We start from the raw sequence: 20,602 nt of genomic DNA, 5'->3' as shown, positions 1-20,602 counted from the left end.
CGGGTAAACAGCTGCTCCTTCTAAAAGAGTGTTCGGTGATTTCCTACAACTCACAAACAAACACAATTTAACAAAATATGGTATTGATTTTAGCACCATGTAAAATGAATAACTCTCAAATGCTTGTTTGCCTTAAGGATGCAGTTCAAACATTTTATAGCTGCTGATTTATCAAACGAGATTGAAACATGCTGCTGCAATAAGCAGCATTACTCAGCAAAATAGAAAACAAAGTTTGAGTGTACCATAAGTTGTGGCTCTCTCTTTTCCCAGCTAACTAGGTTTTAATTGGTTCTTTTGGGTTCTATTACATTTGCTTTCCAAATTACACTTTGTCTACACCCATGCACTCACTACAATCAATATCCTTTATCTAACCAGGTGAAAAAAACTCATTGAGATTTAAAACCTCTTTTCCAAGAGTGACCTGACCAAGATGGCAGCACAAAAGCAAAATTACACCTTTGACAACACTGATTTATATATTTCAGAGCTATTTTTGTAAACATATAAATCTGTGCAGTCTCCCTTTGTCTGAACAAAACCACAAACGTATCGATTACGAGAACAATTTTAAAATTCTGCAACTGGTCTCTAATTTATGGCCATTTACTTGTGCCTGTTGGTTATTATTTTGATGCTTTAATGTGTTTTACCCTGCCATACTTTTTAATTCAAGCAATTTGTAAAGCCTTTTTTATCTGCCACTGTTGCAGCACTGCACAAATGTGTAATAGAAAATAATAGCCTTGGCTTATTGGTGGATGTGACCTTTTGTACTGAGCGTGTACCAGCCCCAGTGCCACTGTTTGCCATGTGATTACATGTAAATCCTTGCTATTTACTATCCTCATGTGGACAATAGTGTATACTGCAGGGCAGTGGATATATATAGTGCAAATCTACACTATTCATGAAAATCATAATAAATAAGACAACTGGAGCCTATATTTTATTTGAATTGAATATCAACATTGTCATTGGAAGTATTTGTCCATTGAATTACTGTTGTTAATCTTATAATATATATATATATATATATACAATGGCAATACCATCAGGACCAGTTCCATTTGGTATTTCAGCCAGTCTCTAGAGTTTCTTATCTTTTAGTCTTTTGAAGTTTTTAATTATCTGTGAGTCATTTAAGAAGCAAGTCCATTCATAAAGATTCCATTGTGGCTAATTAGAAAAGTGCTTTGTGTTTTACAGAAATGATGGGTTTATTTCTTCTCCTCTTCTTTTACCTCTTCACCCTTTCCTTCTTCATCTTTTGCTTCCTCAGCTGTTCCCTCTTCCTTCGTTTCCTCTCCACCTCCTTCCCCTTCGGTTTTCTCATCGTCTTTTCCCTCTTCCTTCTTTTCCTCCTCACCTCCTTCCCCTTCCTTCTTCTCATCTCCTTTTCCCTCGTCTTCCTTTTTCTCCCCTTCCACCTCTTTCTCTTCCTTTTTGACCTCCTCTTCCTCCTCATCCTCGTCTTCCACCTCCTCTCCCGTTAGAATTTCCAGATCTGCGATGCGATGTCTCAGAGCCTTGTCAGTGGTCTTGTAATTTCCCAAAATTCTCTTCAGCTTCAGTTGCATCAGTTCCATTGAGCTGTACAATTTGTTGACCTTTTCCTCCAGCTCCTTGACCTCAGGCTTGATGTTAGCTGGGTCCAAATCTATCAGACCATCTTTCATCAGGATCTCCCTCCCTTTGTCCTCCAGCATGGTTTTTGCATCTGGATACTCTTGTAGTGACTCCATCAGGTCATCTTTGGACAGACAGAAAAGGTCTGAGTATCCAATGCTGCGGATGTTGGCTGTTCGCCGGTTACCTGCTTTGCTGCCTTTAATACTAAGGATACTGATCTCTCCAAAATAGCTGCCGCTGCCCAACACAACAAACTGTGTGACACCGTCATCAGCTACGACAGCAAGCTTTCCATCTTTGATGATGTACATCTCACGGCCAATATCCCCCTTTTTGCAGATATAGTCTCCAGGACTGAACACCTGTGGCCGCAGCTTAAGCACCAGCTCGATCAGCAGTCCTGCCTCGCAGTCTGCAAAAATTCGAACTTTCCTGAGCGTGTCCATGTGGACCTGGATGGCGATCTCAGCCTTTAGCTTGTCTGGAAGATACCTCAGCACCTCTCTTTCATCCTGTGCCTTGCCGTTATTCCACAGATAGTCGAACCACTTGATGACTCGCAACTCGAGATCCTTGCTGACCTTTCGGACCTGTGAACGAAAAGAAAACACAAATATTCAACATAGAAGATTGCATTTCTCTTCATGTGTCTGAATTTGGTTTTGTGAACATTCACTGGTTGGTGGGTTAAAGAGAAAGCAAAAACACTTATAGGCTAGGATGAGGTGTCTATGTAAGCATGAGAATGAGTTTGCAGTATGTGCAGTAATTGGTTGGGGGCCTGAGAGGAGAAACTCAGACCACCAAAACAAGCATTCTTGTAAAGAGATGTGAGCTTTGATGTAACCATAAATAATGAATGACTTCTATAACTTGACGAGATAAGGGTCACTCCTCCTGACTTCTCTCACCAGAATTGAATGTACATTTTATCTTTTAATTATATGAATGCTTAAAGTCATCAAATGCTTTGATTGTTTCATTTCTGAGGCTACAGATCCATTTCCACAACAACAGTAAGTCCACTTGTTAACCATTTTCCTCAGAAAATGTTAGCAGACTCATACCAGTCTCTTTAGAGTGATTTTTTGTGTTTGAACTTGAATTTGTGCAACATAAGACAAAAGCTAAATTTAGGATGATTAGAGAGGAGCAGTAGATACTAAGACACATTCTTTGGGGACAGGGATAACATTTCTTCATTGCTCTATCTGCCATTCGTATCCGTCCAGTTCAGCTCTCTTTTTGTATTCTCTTTGGTGTCCATTTTAAGAAGCTGGCTAACACTGACAATAATGCTGTCAAGTAACATTAAAGGATGTTGATGTGAGTGAAGGGTAACCATGTTAACTGAAGTGCACATGTGCTGTATTATGACAGCAACACTTGGCAAGGTCACAACCTAAGAGCTTTATGCAGCACTCCTAAATGAACCCCTGTAGCAAAGGGAAATATTTTGCACAAGGGAAAACATTTTAACTAGTTGAAGCAACTGGGTACAGATTATGTTGCTCATACTTGTTTGGATTTGAGTGTAAAGAGGTCCCTCTACCTGCATGTACTGCTTGATGTTGTCAATCCGGGATTGAAACTGAGCTTGGGCAGCGTTCATATTGGAAATCATGGTGGCGATGTTTCCTACAATGGTTGCAAAAATCAAGACTCCCACTAAAAAGTCCATCACGTGGAAGAAAAATTCTGAGTCAAGGGCTGGTGGTGGAGTTTCTCCAATGGTAGTCAGGGTCAGCGTGGACCAGTAGAGACTGAACGAATATTTCCTGCCAAACTCCCCAAACGCAGGCTCATCAGGATCAGTCAGGGACGGGTAAACCCAATCATCAGCACCAAAACCAATGGATTTAGAGAAGGAGAAGTAGAAGCAAGCATTCCAGTGGATGATAATGAGGATGTACATGATCAGGTTTCCAATTCGGAAGAGGTTGGGGTAGTTGGTTTTAGTCTCTGTCTTCGTGAAGAACTCCATCATGCGGCCGATTCTCAGCAGCTTGTTGATGCGGATCTCTGGGTAGTCGAGTCCAAAGTAGAAATAGAGAAGGTCGGTGGGCAGCATGGAGACAAAATCGAGACGAGCCTGGAAGCTGCTAAGGTAGCGATCAAGTAGCAGCTGCTTATCTTTCACCATCAGGCCTTGCTCAAGGTAACCTGCATTCAAAGAACCAGACAGTGTCAGGGCACAACATGTACAATGTTTTTTCTTCAGGAGTGAATGAGTGAAAGTCCTCAAGGGAGGATGGAATTAAATGAGGAGTTCTCCCTTTTATTGCTTTAATCAATGCTTTGATCATTGAAATTCCAATTATCCAACAGTTGGATGCATCAGTGATGATTAAGGCATCCCATAGAAAAGTGCTAATACTTAATGTAATTTAGTGTTTTGTATGTTTCCATTGTCTTTGTCAGTATGTTAAGAATTGTTCACAGAATTGTAATTAGGCTTTATTTTCTGTTGATCAGCGTTTTCATCATATGCATGTCATTCAGATTTGAAAAACAATTCAACGTTCACATTTTTCAAGGATAGGTTCATTTAAAAAAGGATAGGTTTTCTTCAAATTCTGTATTAATACAGCACCCACATGCTCACATGTATATTGACACAGTATAGGCAGAAGTTGCTTGTGGCAAAGTATATCAGGTTTATACTTTGTATTGCCTAAATAAAAGATTATTTTGTACTTAACAAATCCTACAGTGGAGATATTACATGTGTGACAGCTTTACATACAACCCCGTTTTCTACAAAATTGAGACTCTGTGTAAAACATAAATAAAAATAAAAACAGAATGCATTAAATCAGTACAAGTGTATAGATTTACAAAAAAACATTCCCTGTTTAAGTGTTAGATGACTTGTCTTTGTACTGTAAGGACTTGCAAATCATTGAATTCTGGGTTAAATAAGTTTTTTCTCAGCTTCCCAGATTTTTGGGAATTTGGGGGTTTTGGGGGGTATGGGGGGTTGTGCGGGCAGTGCATTTTATTTATATCATTTTATTCTATTTAATTTTATTGTTCTATTTTCTTTTTTATTGTGGTTTTATTGTGCTATCTATTTATTGTGTTTATCTTTTTTGCAGCACTTTGGAAACCTTGTGTTTGCTAAAAATGTGCTTTATAAATGAAGTGGATTGGATTGGATTTATTATATTAATACTGTATGAGGGAGCTTATATGTATCAATACATTACAAGGAAGGAAGTGAGAATCCGATGTGATTGCCTGTTTCACTGAGTGCTGTGGGATTTATTAAGCACAGGTGTGGGAGAGTTTAAAAGAAATGACTCTGCTCTGTGTCCATGGTGCTTAAATATGCACCAAAATAGATACAACGAAGGGACTTTTTACTATTCTCTCTAATTTGCACATGATGGCATTGAGATGGCATGTCCTGTACATTAGGGCATTGTGAATGTGAGAGAGCTACACTGCTGTCTCTTAGAACAGTTTTCAGTAATACAGCACGTTCTTGACATCATGTCACGTTGCCATACCTTGGCTTTTGCTCAAACATGCTCCTGCCTCGGCCGCTGTAATATTTCTTCCTGTCCATTCTGGCTGACTGAGTGAAAAAATCCCTGTATGTGCAATTTGAAATTATTTTTCAAGTTCAGCAAAAGGTAATATGAGTCTTCACCAGTCTTAATTAGTTAAATGAAGTAGTTATCTCCAGAGTAAGTCTTTTATAATGCAAAATGTATTTCTACAGTCTTTCCTTGTAGTGCTGCAGTGGCAGGACAATAACACAAATAGGGAATTTTGTGCCAAAAACACAACTTAGAAAATGCAGTTGATTTATTTATCTCTGACTGCTGAAATTATATTAGTGTCAGCTGAGCTCTAAAGCATTTTTGAACAGAACAAGGACCGTGGCTTTAATTTTCCATCACCAACGTTGAAATCAAATTACAAAGTGAGTATTTCCACAGGCACAATGGACAGCAGCTGCCAATAATTTCAGTTTTGTACTGAAATTGTGTACATGTGGGTATGTGAGTGCTGTTTCTAGGCAGCCTTTCCTGAATTCTAATGTCAGCTCGTCACCTGTTCTGGTCCTGACAAACATATCAGCCAGGTAGATGACATCTGAGGTGTAGTCCAGGATCACCCAGTAAACGAGGTAGTTGTGCTGCATCTCCTCAAAGCAAGCCCTGTTTGAAGGAGAAGATGACCAGAGTGAGACACCTGAGTGTGTTTTGTAAATATTTCATATTGAGCAGTGTGAGCACCTTCACCCCTACGTCTTGTTGTCTTACTGCTACAGTCAATGTGCTGCCAAGCTCACAAGTCTCAACACAAACTGGAGCCGCAGACCACCGCCATGCCATGCCCTATGGCGCAATGTTACAGAAAGTAATAATAGTAAATAATTCAGCTTTGCCCCATTGTGCATAGGATCTGTTCCAAAATTAAATGTGTACACACAAACAAACCAAACCAAAGACCCAACCTGCCTGGTGGAGATAACTGCTAGGGCTGGGAATCAACAGTGGCCCTATGATAAGTGGTGGAATGTAACTAAGTACATTTACTCAGTACCTATAACAACAGTTTTGACATACTTGAGTATTTCCATTTTGTGTAAATTTATATTTCTACTCCACCACAGTTTCAGGCAAATACTGTACTTTTCACTCCACTACATTTAGCTGCTAGTTATTTTTCGGGTCAAGATTTTACACAAAAATGTGATCAATTTAAAGTGATTAGACTTTTTTTTTTTAATCAAACCTCATAACAGTAGTAGTTAAACTGAGCCCTACCTGGCAACAGTAAACTGCTGCTTACAAAAATGCATCAATAATAATAACCTTATAACACATTATGATATTACATATTATATGTAACAATCTATATTATATTACAACAATCTGAGTAAAGAGTACTTTTTCTTTTGATACTTTAGAAATTTCACAGTGTGGTATTGGTACATAAGTAAGGAATCTGAATACTTTTTACACAGCTGCCAATGATACAATATTATCACAATGCTTAAGTCACATATGGTTGTATTGTGATTTTACAGTGACATATATTGTAGTAAATGTGCTTTATTACCATTCCTCAGCTGCATATTTTGTCCCCATAGGAAAACATATAACTTTCTAACTATAGTTGCTATTTTTATTTTTATTGTAGCATTTTAAAGCAGACAGGGTGACCAACACCATCATAAAAACATAATTGTTGCATGCACCTGACAAACTGAGCTGTTTGTATTACAGTCTACATCAGCCAACTTAAGTGAATGCAAATGGGCATGGACTACTGAGCGTGCAAAAAAAGTGTTGCAGTCCCTTGTTGAGGAATTTGAAAGTAAAATACAACTAAACATCTCAACCTCAGTTCCATTTAGTGGACAATTTATTCTATCAATGGTTTTTACCACTTTTACAACTTTTGGAACAAGAATATTTCTCTGAACAAAGTCAGTCCACTGCTAGAATTGCAATGATTTATAACAGGTTCTTATGATAACCTATAACAGAGCTCAGTGAAATCATGTGATCATTTGACCTGCAGGGAAATAGCAGTGTTGAATAAGAATCAGTGATTAGTAGAGGTCACCTGGCTATGATCATGGTCCAGTTGTACATGACTGGTAGCGTGATGATGAACAGCCAGTTGTAATACAAATTCCCAGCAGGATTAATGACAAATAATTCTTTGGGCCTATGGAAAGAGAGAAAGCAAATATAAATAAAATATCTGAAAGTGAAAAAGGTGGAAGTCCCACTGAGTGATGCACTTACTTCTCCTTCTCCTTTTCTTTTTGTTTCTCCTTCTCTTTCTCTTTTTCTTTTTCTTTTTCCTTCTCTTTCTCCTTCTCTTCTTTTTCCTTCTCCTCTTTTTCCTTGGCCTCCTTTTCTTCCTGTTCCTTCTTCTCCTTCTCCTTTTGCCTGTTACACACATCAGTACATTGGAGAATATGAGCATCATATATTAATATTAAAAATGATTTGCTAAACAGTTTTGAATGTATCAGAATTACTCTTTCTTCTCTTTTTTTCCTTTTTTCTTTTTCTCCCTGATAAAGGATTAATTAACACATTTAATAGGATTTATATTTTTAAAGAAACATCAAGGACCACCTGATTAACAAGGGCTTGACTTAACTCTTCGTGACTCCATAATTGTACTTACTCTTCACTGTTATTGCTGTTATTCATATTGAGCAGATGATGAGGATTTGACTGAGGTGCACTTCTGGAAGAAACACAGCAAGTTACACATAACGTTAATTAACTTCTCATTAATGCATTGTAAGCTCTTTGTTAGAATCTGTTTTAATGTGTCTTTAATGTGTCTTTTGCCTACTGGTCATCCTCGCTGGACTCGTCACTGTCTGTAGAGAGTTGTTGTGCAGTGTTAGGTGGCACAGTGAAGTGTGGAAGGATGGTAGAAGTGGTCATGGCAGCAGATCAGCAGTTAACCCTAAGATAAAACAAACCACAACTGGAGATGTTGTGTAAAAATGGCTTGACTCTCGTTTAGTAAATCTCCCAGTAGTATGATAAGCATAATTAGATACAGGTGAAACTAGGAGTCAATTATTGTACAGACAGAAAAGTCAGCATCGATTTGATCACTGATTTATCATTAAAAGATCCTGGACATGAAATTCAGAGTGAAATTAAGTTGGATTTGATTGACATTCACTCTGGGCCAGGATTACCTCCACACAGCTCTCATCTAGGTTTAATTACATATATTTGAAAGAATATTTGGTGCTTTTCTTATTCATCTATTGTTGGTTGGACAAAACAAGACATTTGAGGACTTCATCCCAGTCTCTGGAAACATGTTATGGAGAGTTTTCTGTCATTATATAGACTGAAAATAATCTGCAGCAGACCTAGATGCATTGTTATAAATAGATGACACAAGCACCAGCATTGTGTCTCTCCAGTTGAATAACAACAAAAGTTGTTGTCTTGTGCTGTTAAAACCTAGAGCTAAAGTGGAAGAATGACCTGGAAAATTATGCATTACATCATACCCAATTTTATTTCTTCTTGGTCAGACAAAGAAATCATTAAACATTTAATGCATTGGCAATGCATTCATCACTGCATTTAAGGTCAACAGCTAGCAGAATTCAACAAATGAAAGGAGAAAACCTGTTATGTGACATTCAACCTTGTTACTCAATCAGGTGATGCAACAAAAACAGTCGCCAAAGTGTAGAAGTGACTCATAATATATTCAGTTTTATGTAACTTACCTTTTCCACCTTAATGTAATGTGACGTCCATTTTCCTTTTGTCCTTTTGCAGATTTTTTTGTAGCACTAAAAGCTGTTTCTCACAGCAACAGCAGCAGCAGCAGCACATTTATTGTATCAATCATTTGGTGCTAATTTAAATAATATCAAAATGTAGCTAGACAAGTGTCACCTATAAGTATTAAGTCCAACTAACTGTGTCATAGAGTCTCAGTGACCCTGATAAGGATTTGTGGATTAGAGTTGGCTGAGAGTCACTCATCCTTCTTATTTGTCCACTCCAGTGGGAGACAAGATTCACTTAAGTTTAGACAAGCTTCAGTTAAACTGTTAGTGAGGATCCAGAACACCCAAAACCCCTTTGTGTTGACAGTGCTTTTTTTCTTTCTCTTAAATCTAGTGACAGGCTATCATTTTCCTGACCATTGGCAGAACAGCAGAGGATTTAGTCTGCTGGCACACACGCATGCACACAGCCTAACACACACCAGCATCTCCTGCCCAGTCAGCACTCTCAGCCATATCCACCTCTGATCCTATTAGATCATGCCGCTGGGTATTACAGATTTCAGATCAGGTGGATCTGGTTCCTATTATATGAATATGAATCGTGAGGGTGAAAGTGAATCTGAACCTGTGTCAGTGTGGAGTGCTGCATCTTAATAGCAAGAGAGCTTCCTCCCCTGCTGCTAGAAACCTCCTGTTGTGCAGTGGCACTCCCTGTTGGCTCATTTGTTTTTTGCAGTTTTATGACAACATTCTCAACATTTGAGCATCTGTGGAACAGCTTTTGGATTATATTGAATCATTTTGGAGAACTATACATTTTTATCATCATCTTGTGAAAGAAAGTACAAAATAATTAACTTGTAAGCAGCTTCTGTTTCATTTGGATACCATTTTTATGCCATATTTTGCCTTTATTCATAATATAGGTCTTTTTCACAGCAGAGAGTTTGACATGTTGCAATAGAAAAGGCACAGACGTAAATGATATAATGATGACATGGCTTACTGGGACAATTGATTATCGTTTACTTAGAGAAGAGCTATAATTCTGGAGCCATATTAAAAAAGTTTCAAAAAATGATGCTGCCTCTTACCATTATGAAGCCCTTGCATCACCCTGAGACTGCCAAATAAACACTTACAAAAAATAAAATAAAATAAAATACACCACTTATTGGACTTGTATTACACAATCACAACACAAACTAGGAACATATTCAGTATGCAGTGCAGACTACATAACCACAGAAACTGATAAGAACCTGTGGGAGACGTTGCCAATGTAAAGAGTGACCACAGTCCGGAAAAAGAAGGGCAGGCAGACAGACATGACTGCACAGAGGACAGGCTGTGCTATCATTGTGATAAGGGTAGCTGTAGAAACAGAATTACACTCATCGGAAAGAGAAAAATTATAGCATAGGCTGCTAAACATGTGACTTCCTGCCACAACAAAAGAGGCAACCTGGGATGCAATTACTGAAATTACTTGTATACATATTATTTTATTGTATTTCACCATTATATAATACTGTTTTATACTATACTACTATACTAAATACAATATCATATTTCTAAATTGTGCTTTGGCAACACAAATGTCATGCCAATAAAGTCTATTAAATTGAATTAAATTGAACTGAATGGGACAGAGGCATTATTTGGGTTATTACCTGTGCTTTTCCAATAGTGACAAGTCAAAATGCATGCTGGGAAAAATGCATTTAGGCCTGAAAGATCTATATTTTTCTCTTGTGTGCACAATGAGATATGGTTCTTTTGAGCATGCTCATTATTTATCACTGAATCACCGCTAAATTTCACCTAAGGAACTGCTGACAGTATTTTAATTAAAGACAGAAAGATTAACACAACAAAATCTTTTAATTGTCCAATTCTGAACCAAAAACACACTTCATCTCTATAAAATGCCACAGCTTTTTCATCCCTTTGAATTGCATACACATCCAGTTACTGTTTCCAGCTCTTGCTGTAACTGCTAACAGAGGAGCACTTATACTGGTTATAAGAGAAAGATAACTACACTACAGCAGCATCTGCTGCCACTCCAGTTGTGTCAGTCTCAGCTGCCAGCGGGCCAGCCCCGGCATCAGCTGCACCTGCATCAGCAGCAACAGGAACATCAGCTGCGACAGGCGCAGCCGCATCGACGGCCACCTCGGGGGCATCAGGGGCAACGTCAACTGGAACCACATCAACAGGAGGCACATCCACAACGGCAGCATCAACCGGTGCGGCGTCTACTGGGACGTCAACAACTGCTGGCTCCACAGCCGCTGCAGGCTCTGCTGCTGGCTCTGCTGCTGGCTCTGCTGGTGCGTCAACCACAGCTGGTTCAGCCTCAGCTGCCTCCACTTCCTCGGCTTCCTCTACCTCATCAGAGTTTAGGGGGGCAGCAGGTGCACCAGGTGCTGCAGCTTTAGGGGCAGGGTTGCCATCCTGTGTTGAGGAGATGGACATACAGCTCAGTAGCCATGAAGAGAGTACTACACAGCTGTTAAAACAGTTGTTTTATGTCTTTTGTGGCTCTGAAGTAACTTTGTTAAGTGTGAAAAAATCACTCAAGTGGTACTTTGCTTGTAGCGATCACACATTTTTAAAAGAAAACCTCTGTACCAACCCTTGGTGTGGTGTTTGGAAGATGAGAGTTGAATAGAAGATAATAGGAAATAGCAATTTATCCATTCAATGGACTATAGATTGTGCTGCTTCAATCCGCCTCTGTTGTTAAAGTACAACACTTACCCTTAATACATTTTTGGAGTACCCCTTTAAAAGATCAATACAAAGAATATATGACTATGATATGTTGTGTCGGAAAACACTCTAGTGGTGCAAATAGAAAAGATTCACTTCACTGTCCTTATCATTTTGCTGAATAGTATTTTTAACTGATGGCAGAAGAGCCGATCTGACAGCTCTCTTTTCAAACAGCACATAATACGCCCCTTTTACAGCAGCCATTGCCACATGTGACAGGTCAAATACAGCTGTAATTCATGAAATCAATTATCTATTCAGTACATCTGAGCCATTCCTGTGAACCTATACATACGCCACACACACAAGTCCCTGGATTACTTAAGCAGAACAGGGCTGTAATTAATGGTATCACTTACACCTGTAGTACACCCTGCTGATAAAAGGTCCCATACAATCACCAGCAAAATAAGCACAGGTGCAAATAATGACAAACAATTAATAATGGCTTAACTCCGGTTTAACTTCGGTTTAATTTCAGTTTCAAAGTGTTGATATTGTGCATGCTGAAAGTTAAATGTACTTTTCTTACCATGATAAGCTCGAATATCTTCTGTGAAAAAACACATGAGGCTACCCAGCTGCTTTAAGGAGTGAAGCCTTTTTTCTCTACATTTGCTTTGGGAAAACAAACACACTGAAGGTCTTTCTTTAGGCAGACCGCCCAACTGAAATTGAGTGCAGGAGAAGAGCATCTGCTTTCTTTTATGAATATGTGGATGCTCTTTTGCTGCCTCTATGCTCTATTCATGTTTCCCAACTCAGTATAAATCCAATCCAGCAGTTTTTGTTGTGTATACGTGGCAAACCATAATGCCCTTTTTTGTAGAAGTGCAATTTGCAGCAGTAAGAGAAATCTGCATTAAAGTTAACAATATTATGGTTGTTAAAAATTTCAGTTCAGTCTGATATGTGAGCTCACCTCCGCCTCCTCCTCTGATGTGTCTCCGACAGCTGCCGGAGCCGGAGGAGCGGCATCAGCTGGCTGGGCTGGTGCGGCTTCCACCTGCATGAATAAAAAGGCTTTTTACTCAAACAGCATATTGGATTGTGACAGATTAGATGTAGCTGTGATGTATGTGAGTTTACCACTGCTGCTGCAGCTGGGTCAGCCTAAACAAATGAACAATTCATGAATAAGGAACACACAAAATTTAGTAATAATAAATTTAGTTTTCTTAGTTTTAGTTTTCACATAAATCTAAAACTTAAGTGATGTTCGAGTCTATCAAGATGCAAACTTACAGGAGCATCAGCAGCAGGCAGGAAGGGGTTTCCAACTACTCCCTGAAAAATACAAATTAATGAATATAATTAATTATTAATGGCAAACTATCTGAATTGATGATGATTTATATTTCTGTTTTTCTTCTTTTTTTCTCATTTAAAATAGACCCCCACTACCTGCTGCTGGTACAGCCTGTACATCTCCATCCACCTCAGGGCCTCATTAGCATGTGCTGCAGCCTGCTGAGGAAATACCAGACATCCCAAGACATGCACTGCAATTAAGCCAATTATCCTCTCTGTCAGACACCTATCATACTCGCATTTGATGACATGACTTAAACATGGTATGACATGCTGTGGCAGACAGACACAGAAACCTACAGAAGCCCCGAGAGGCAAGTGTGAGAGAAAAAATAGTTCTGGTAATCCATCCTCTGAGTATCAGTTCAAGGGTTTTTACCCTCAAGTGTTTATGACTTAAAAAGTGGTGAAAAGACGCTTTTTTTCATCATCATTTTCATTCATTTCAGTCATTTTTTTCAAGTATCTTTCTCCATTATTTGTAAAGTCATTGGGGGGAAAAAGTTGGCAGGTGAATTTTTTGTTATTGTATTCCTCATTTCAACCACAAGAGGCCGAAGTGCACCACTTCCCCATGTTCTTAATATGACTAAACACATTCATGTTGAGTTTTTTTTATTTCTCCATGCACTCTAAAGACAAGGAACATCTATTGACAGAACTTTTTGCTAACACATAATACACACTTCAGCCTCTTGGGGCTGAAATGACTATTACAGTAATATTTAGACAACTTTTCCTGACCAATTTTTTTTTTAAAGGAGCTTAAAAATAGGTTTTCCAGGATAATCGTTCTACTCTCTGTTACAAAAAGATTTGGATGAGATTGAAAAAATGGATTTATTCACTTGCTTCTCAGGGATTTTGTATAAACCTCACATTAAAATTACATGTCTTACTTTTTCCTCATTGCTTTCACTGTCTGCAACCTGCAAATCAAACGAGAGAAAAGAGGAAGCAAAAATGACATTGTGTATATTTCTCTGAAGCAAAAATAGTGTTTAAAATCTTTAAAAGGGATCAGTTGGCAGACTTAATAACACCTTTGAATCATGTTTAGGAAAGACTTACAGGAGCAGCCAGGGTAGTGAGCAGCAGGCACATCATAACCACCAATAACTTCATCATGATTGCTCCTAAAGAAAAAAAACACTTTGTGATACATAAGTTTGTTTTGCTAATTAATTTGCTAAATAAGAATGAAAGTATTTCACATATTAAAATTAAAGGAAGGTCATTTTCTTCAAGACCTGTAATATCAGCAGGACTGTATTTTTTTTTTTTAAATGATGAAATTGTTTCCATATGAAAAGTCCATCTCACCTTTCTTCCTGGTGCAGATAAAAACTGAAGATGTGTCTCCTCGGGGATGAAAAATAATCTACTTCATCTCTAACGTTGAGACCATTTATATACTGGAAAATCCTGTGACAGCCAATCATATCCAGTAAAACATACAGAGCTATCTGTTTGAAGAAATCTCCTTACACTTGGAAAAAAAGAAAGGCATGTAGGGTTAAGGCCCCTCTTATAGTTAATTACATGCTGTGCACACATGCTCTTTCTTTATTGCCCTAAAACCAAACAGAAAAAAAAAGACAAGACCGCATGAAGCTGACATAAGCATGTGATGATAATGAGTGAGAGACACCACTTGGTTTGAAACTTAGTTAGAAGTATAAATATAGAATTGTTTGATGTCCAAAGAAGTAAAATCATCCATTATTTTACAAAATAAGACAAGACTGGGGAAAGGCCAAAAAATAATATAGATTTGAGCAGAACTTTGTTTTCTTCTTTCATATCCAACTAATTGTGACTGTAAAGAAAGTACAAAAACTAGTTTCAACTATGACAGCTACAAAGGTCAAATAGAAACTGTCTTTCTCAAAAAAGCTCCATTATGTTGTTTATACAAGACCCATATTTACATTTACATCACCTAAAAGTGGAAGTAGTATGTAGATTGACAAAGTCTGCGAAGTGAGCAAGCCAGGATGGCGGGTGAAACAAACACAGGACTTGGAACCAGGCATTTCCTACATAAAGTAATGCACTGTAGTTCCAGGGCTTTCCACTTTTTTGTTCCGTGACACAATACATATTGTCAAAAGCCACATAGGTTTCAAGAGGGGTGACGGTTGGAGCAAATGCCTCCTGGTTTGGTAGTGGGTGTCATGCCTCAACCTAACCATTCTACAGCATTAACAATGTGAAGGAGTTCGTATGAACTATTCCGGTGTGATTTAGTATGATATCCTACAAATTGTGACATGTGACTAGCGCTGCTTTCAACACATGACCATAACTCATAGTTGACATGTAATGCCTACTGTTGTAAGTTCACTGTTTTAAACATCACGGTTGCTGCTTTAAACACACTGGGGGCAAGACACTGAACTTCAAATTACGTGTCAATGTGTGAGTGTGCAAGTATTTGTGTGAATGTTTGTCCCTTCTTATAAGCTGGTGGCACGTTGCATTATAGCCTCTGCCACCAGTGTAAGAAATGTGAGCATGAATGTTGGCTTGTGCTGTAAAGGGCTTTGAGTGCTCACTAAAATTAGAAAAAGCGTTATATTAATGCAGAACATTTACCAAAATACTTCTGTGCTAGAGATGAGTAGGATATTGGAATTTTGGGGCATGTTTGATGGCTCCTTACACTTGAGTATGCCATTGTTTTTCCTATACGTCCACTTAGCGCTTTTGACACAGGATTTCCAGACATCTTAATTATTAACAGTGGGTGTGTGTGTGCCAGAGGCAAGAACTTTTGTGGTGTCTGAGTTTCCACTGATCCCTGTTTTTGTTTTAGCTGGTGTGGCCCTATATCACAGGGATTTTAATCATTGCAGGTTTCTTATGTTTATTTTTCTTGGTTCCAAATCAGATAATGAAGGACTTACTCTGTAATCTGCAAAACTCTATTCTAGACATTCTTGGATCCAAACTGCTGAGCTAACGAGTTTCACTGCACACAAGATAAAAGTCTCTATTAGTTCTTTAAAACTTTTACTGTTTTTGTCTTGGCACTCCATTACATTGTTCCTTTGTTTGCTGCCTTCAAAAACTATGCAGTGTGAAAGAAAATGAGGTCATGAATTGGATATTTTTCGTACTAACAGGAATGCCTGACTTCTGCCAACTTAAGTTAATTGTGTTCTGTTTCAGCAAAGAAACCAAATCCAAGATACAACCCTGAATCCAGAAAAAGGTAGGACGCTATGTGAACCATAAATAACAGAGACATCCACACTCTGCTTTTTTGGTTAAAACTTTTATCATACGGCCCCCTTTTATTGAGGATTGGGGGTTGTGGGCAGGGGATTTTTAGGGGTAGATAGCAGGTCAACAATAAATCCCACATAGAAGTGGTGGACATCATCTGAAAGCTGTGGACCTGAAGATTAATTTGAGATGAACATCTCATGCATGTCATCTTGGTCTGGTCAAAGATCTCTAACGCCTGGATTCCACTGGATGCTTAACGGCTGCAGATCCGTCGTCGGAGCCGTTACGCACCCATTATAATCAATGTGTGAGATTCCACCGACTGCAGATCCGCTGCGTAATGAGTCCGACAACGCAGGGCCATCCGACAGCCCTCGCAACACTTGCGCAGAGCTTCTATTTTTGTCGGACAACGGAGCACGACGCATAAATTCAGCACAGAGCAGATCGTTCGGGACAGGAAGTCTTGCACAGACACAAAATAAAACAACGGGATATTTTCAAAATAAAATACCTCGGGTTCGCTAACGAGGTCGGCCGGCTCGTTAACAAGCCGGCCGACCTCGTTAGCGCTCGTTAAGACGGAGTCGCTGGATTTGTCTCCAGTCATTAACGAGGAGATGTTGATTATCTTCCAGTTATATCAATTGATTAGGCGTGAATTCGCGAGATCTCGTGCGTCCTCGGGACTCTGCTGTCCGCAACAGCTCCGACACAGACGGATCCGGTGGGTGTTGACGGACTGCGTAGATACGCAGCCGTTGCGGACAGACCCCTGTCGGAGTCGTTACGCATCCAGTGGGATCCAGGCGTAATATACATGACTTAATCAATTCATTGATTCAATAATTAAACCTATTAAGGTGTATGAGGGTTCGGAACAATAATCTCTCTCTATTTTGAAGTCCATTTCCATGTTCAACTATGTCCCATAAGTTCTTGCAGCAATTTTGGGGTTGATACCATTTGGTGCTGAATGCAATTTTATTCATATCAAGAATGGATAAAAATGGTTAAAAGAAAACCCTCCAGAATATAACATCAATATGCGAAGAGCTTTGGAACAACATAAAAGAATCCATGCTGTGATTTAGGTTCAAAAACTTGAGTCATTTTGGAGATTTCTGCATTTCAGCGATTGGATGACGAGCACTTCTGTTTAAACTGCTAAAAAAAAAAAAGCTATAGATACTCTGAATGCTCCAGGTCTCTAGTTTGTGGTTGTAAAGTTTCATGAGGCTGTGATTATCCTAGAGGTCAAAACTGCTCTCATTATAAAGTGAGGTCGAGACTCACTGCAATGAACTGACTACTACTGATGACTAACATCATCCCACATGAAGAAAAGGGCTCACAGGAAGGGCTCATTGAATCCACAAGAGTCTCAGCTTTCCACTGATACCCAGTTTATGTTATTCAAAGTCTGTTTATGGACCCCACTATGCACAATTATTCAAATACAGTAGGCCAACATTGCACATTTTAATGCATGAGAAAAACTATGTGGTTTTGCCTTAAATTACATGTTATCATCATAAGTAGCCATGTATGTAAAGAAGAGACTTGTGGTAACCCATAGAGCCCATTTTTATTTAGGTATCATGACGTGAGAGGTCACGTGAACACTTTGAAAATCACCACGCCACATCAAAAAATAGCCCAACTTTGCAGCGTTTTTTCGGCACGATATCCAGACATGACTGGTAACAATGGATTAGATCTTCTAGTTTCATATGACACCAGTATCTAAAATAGTAGCCTTAAATAGTATCTAACTATTTAAGGCACGTCCACCTTAGCTCAATTCACTTAACTAATCAGGCCTGTAGGTTGTCTCTTGGGATGAATACTACTGACTAAATTCTCACTTATCCAGATAAATATCTCAACATCTGACACTCAGACTTTGCTGTTAATGCCACCATGGGGTTCACATGTGGTTTTGAGTTAAATGTCCTGAAAATTATTGGATGAATTGCTGAGGAATTTAGTCAAAATACCCATGCCCCCCTTCAATAGTTTGATTTATGGCCACCTGGAAAACAAAGGACATCAGCCTATTTACCAGAGTGTGGCTGGTATTTGTGTTTGTGTGTGTCATCATGGCAAACATGGCCATGGAGACACCTACTATGTAGCAGGAGCTACCACAGAAGCAGTTTCAAATACTTTCAAATACGTCAGATGTTTATTAGTCTGTGTGTGTGGACAGATTTTTTCAGCGACACAACAAAATAAGATGTAGTCACGAAACTTTTCAGTTGTGTAACTGAGAACAAAGTGAAGGCCAAGTTGAAAGAGGGGTGTGGTTCGAGGGCGTCTGAAGCAGGGAAGCAGAAAGTAAGGAAGAGGCCACTGGCCATATATGACTTTGTCTGAGTTATCGGTCTTACTTTGATGTCTGCCTGTGACATTAACTCATCAATGTACATGTCTGTTTTATTAAAATAAAAGATGATGAAAATGATGAAAATTCAGGATCAAAAGCTCACATGTTCTGCTACACCAACCATGCTGCCATGTTTCTTTGTCCATTCAGACATGCAGATTGTATCAACTTATCACCAGGTGTTATAAGCATTTATTCATCACAGCCTCCTTTATTCTGTTTCTTTATTTAAACGTGACTTTTTAACGTCACAGAAGTACTGAGTTGTATTAAGGGCATCATACCGTAGTTGTGACAAGTCAAATTAACGCTATTAAACCTGCTGTCAACTTCCCCCTCTGCTTTGGGTGATAGAAGTTTAAGAATTTATGTGTTTTAATGTTCCAGGAAAGAGAACTTGTGGGGAAGAGACAGTTATAGCGTGAGAGGATGGCGCCGGTGTGAATTTTAGGTTTCTTTGAAGAGATGAATGTTAAGTCATGTTGTGACAGGCTTTTATGCCCAGGGGAGCAAGGATCAGGAAGATCTTTACCTTATTTTTCTAAGACAGTTGCATTTTACTGTGGGGGATTTTGCTCAACCACGGTGGCAAACTATGTTTGCGGTGTGTTGTAATTATGATGTTCTGTAGCCTATGTAGTATGTAGGGAACATATACTGTACATATATGGAATATGTTGGGTTCAGTGATTACTTTAGTCTTTTATCACAAAGCAGAGGTGTTTATGGAAATGTCACTGGATATCTCTTACCTTTTCAAACCAAACAAGAGCTTTGCTGTGTTTTGATTTAGGATACTGCCTTTCTTCCCTTGCCCTTTGTCCCAATGTGTTCCACAGGGGTCAATAATAGGTCCTCACTGTTTACCGTTTTCATTGATTATACATTATTCATAACACATTTAGACGATTTTTGCTAAGTGCTTTCTGAAAGTAAACCCTGAAAACATAGAATGTAATATTTTTCCTTATGTGATCAGTAAAATGGGTAAAAGGTTGTCAGTGTTCACAGGCCTAAAATAACTTCCTAGATCTTTTACATGCAAAGAGTTTCTTCACAGGCAAGTTTATGTTTTATTCTAAATTTGCTATAAAAAAAAAATATTACAGAAACTACCACTAGGGGGCAAAAACTCCACGGGGAAGTAAACAATAACATCACAACTAAAATGTACATGATGCTTTTCTCATGATGCTCGTGTTTGAGCAACATAGGTCAAGAATGTGATGGTATTTAACTATATGGACAGTCTTGTCCATATAGTTAAATGAAAAAAAACAAACAATGGTTGCCTGGGAGGTCTGGAAGGAATCCACAACATATATTTTAAGGAAAGCAGTAATGGTTGATTTTCTATCGACTATAGCTTTGTAGAACTTAGTTAGTCCATTAAGTAATTGGTTAATCAACAGAAAATGAATGTGTAACCATTTTGATTATTTAAGTTAACATGCTGTGCTCTCTGTTTTATATAATTGTAAATTAAAAGTTTTGGGGTTTGGACTGAGGATAGATTTTTTTTTTTAAAGGCTCTGGGAAACAGTGATGTGCATGTGTGTCTCATTTTTGATGTTTTATAGACCAAATTATTATTATTTTTTAAATCGAATTAATTGATTAAATAATCAACAGGTCTATTCAGAACAAATTGCGGAGACAAACATGGGTCCCTTGACCTCTGACCTCAATATATCAGAATGAAAATGGTTTCTATTGGTACATATGGGCCTTCCCATTAAAGGCAAATATCTATTAATACAAGCTTCGGGTTTTTAAATTCAAATAAAAAAAAAAGATGAATTGTGATTAATCACAGCAAATTGACTGAAATAATACCAATTAAATCCTGCAACTCTTTGAATAAATACAGAAACTGTAATTGCTTGAAAACAGACTTTATTCTTAAAAAGGAAAATAACATTTAAGGAAAAGTTCAAATGTGTTAATAAACATACATTATGTAGTAACTTTGTTAACTACTGTGGAAATGCAGTATCACA

At 38.4% G+C, this 20,602-nt stretch overlaps 2 protein-coding genes across 2 annotated transcripts; both read right to left on the bottom strand.

The window, feature by feature from the left end:
* Nucleotides 1–1,223: 1,223 nt before the first annotated feature.
* Nucleotides 1,224–8,066, bottom strand: cnga1a (cyclic nucleotide gated channel subunit alpha 1a). Its single transcript, XM_059332510.1, has 8 exons — nucleotides 7,972–8,066; nucleotides 7,798–7,860; nucleotides 7,407–7,553; nucleotides 7,222–7,326; nucleotides 5,698–5,804; nucleotides 3,188–3,798; nucleotides 1,373–2,225; nucleotides 1,224–1,294 (listed from the first exon to the last, which is right to left on the bottom strand). Exons 1-8 carry the CDS (start codon nucleotides 8,064–8,066, stop codon nucleotides 1,224–1,226), a joined length of 2,052 nt encoding a protein of 683 aa, XP_059188493.1.
* A 1,690-nt stretch (nucleotides 8,067–9,756) lies between these two features.
* Nucleotides 9,757–14,104, bottom strand: enam (enamelin). The gene is made up of 7 exons (XM_059331803.1): nucleotides 14,051–14,104; nucleotides 13,879–13,908; nucleotides 13,073–13,252; nucleotides 12,914–12,955; nucleotides 12,758–12,781; nucleotides 12,591–12,674; nucleotides 9,757–11,347 (listed from the first exon to the last, which is right to left on the bottom strand). Exons 1-7 carry the CDS (start codon nucleotides 14,102–14,104, stop codon nucleotides 10,928–10,930), a joined length of 834 nt encoding a protein of 277 aa, XP_059187786.1. The 3' UTR covers nucleotides 9,757–10,927.
* Between the last annotated feature and the right edge of the window lie 6,498 nt (nucleotides 14,105–20,602).

The sequence above is a fragment of the Centropristis striata genome, chromosome 1 (genome assembly GCF_030273125.1).
Source record: "Centropristis striata isolate RG_2023a ecotype Rhode Island chromosome 1, C.striata_1.0, whole genome shotgun sequence".
NCBI lineage: Eukaryota > Metazoa > Chordata > Actinopteri > Perciformes > Serranidae > Centropristis > Centropristis striata.
The sequence above is the reverse complement of the archived record's forward strand: the minus strand, read 5'-3'. Positions and strand labels throughout refer to the sequence as shown.

Bases quoted from the DNA above. Each gene is read 5' to 3' on its own strand.
- cnga1a (XM_059332510.1), bottom strand. From the start codon at position 8,066: ATGACCACTTCTACCATCCTTCCACACTTCACTGTGCCACCTAACACT. The intron at 7,861-7,971 runs GTAGGCAAAAGA...TGTTTCTTCCAG, and splicing joins GAGTCCAGCGAGGATGACCA to AAGTGCACCTCAGTCAAATC. The intron at 1,295-1,372 runs GTGAGGAGGAAA...AAACGAAGGAAG, and splicing joins GAAGAAGGAAGGGGAAGGAG to AGGGAACAGCTGAGGAAGCA.
- enam (XM_059331803.1), bottom strand. From the start codon at position 14,104: ATGAAGTTATTGGTGGTTATGATGTGCCTGCTGCTCACTACCCTGGCT. The intron at 13,253-13,878 runs GTAAGACATGTA...TGTCTGCCACAG, and splicing joins GTGAAAGCAATGAGGAAAAA to CATGTCATACCATGTTTAAG. The intron at 11,348-12,590 runs GTGAGCTCACAT...TCCTCAACACAG, and splicing joins CATCAGAGGAGGAGGCGGAG to GATGGCAACCCTGCCCCTAA.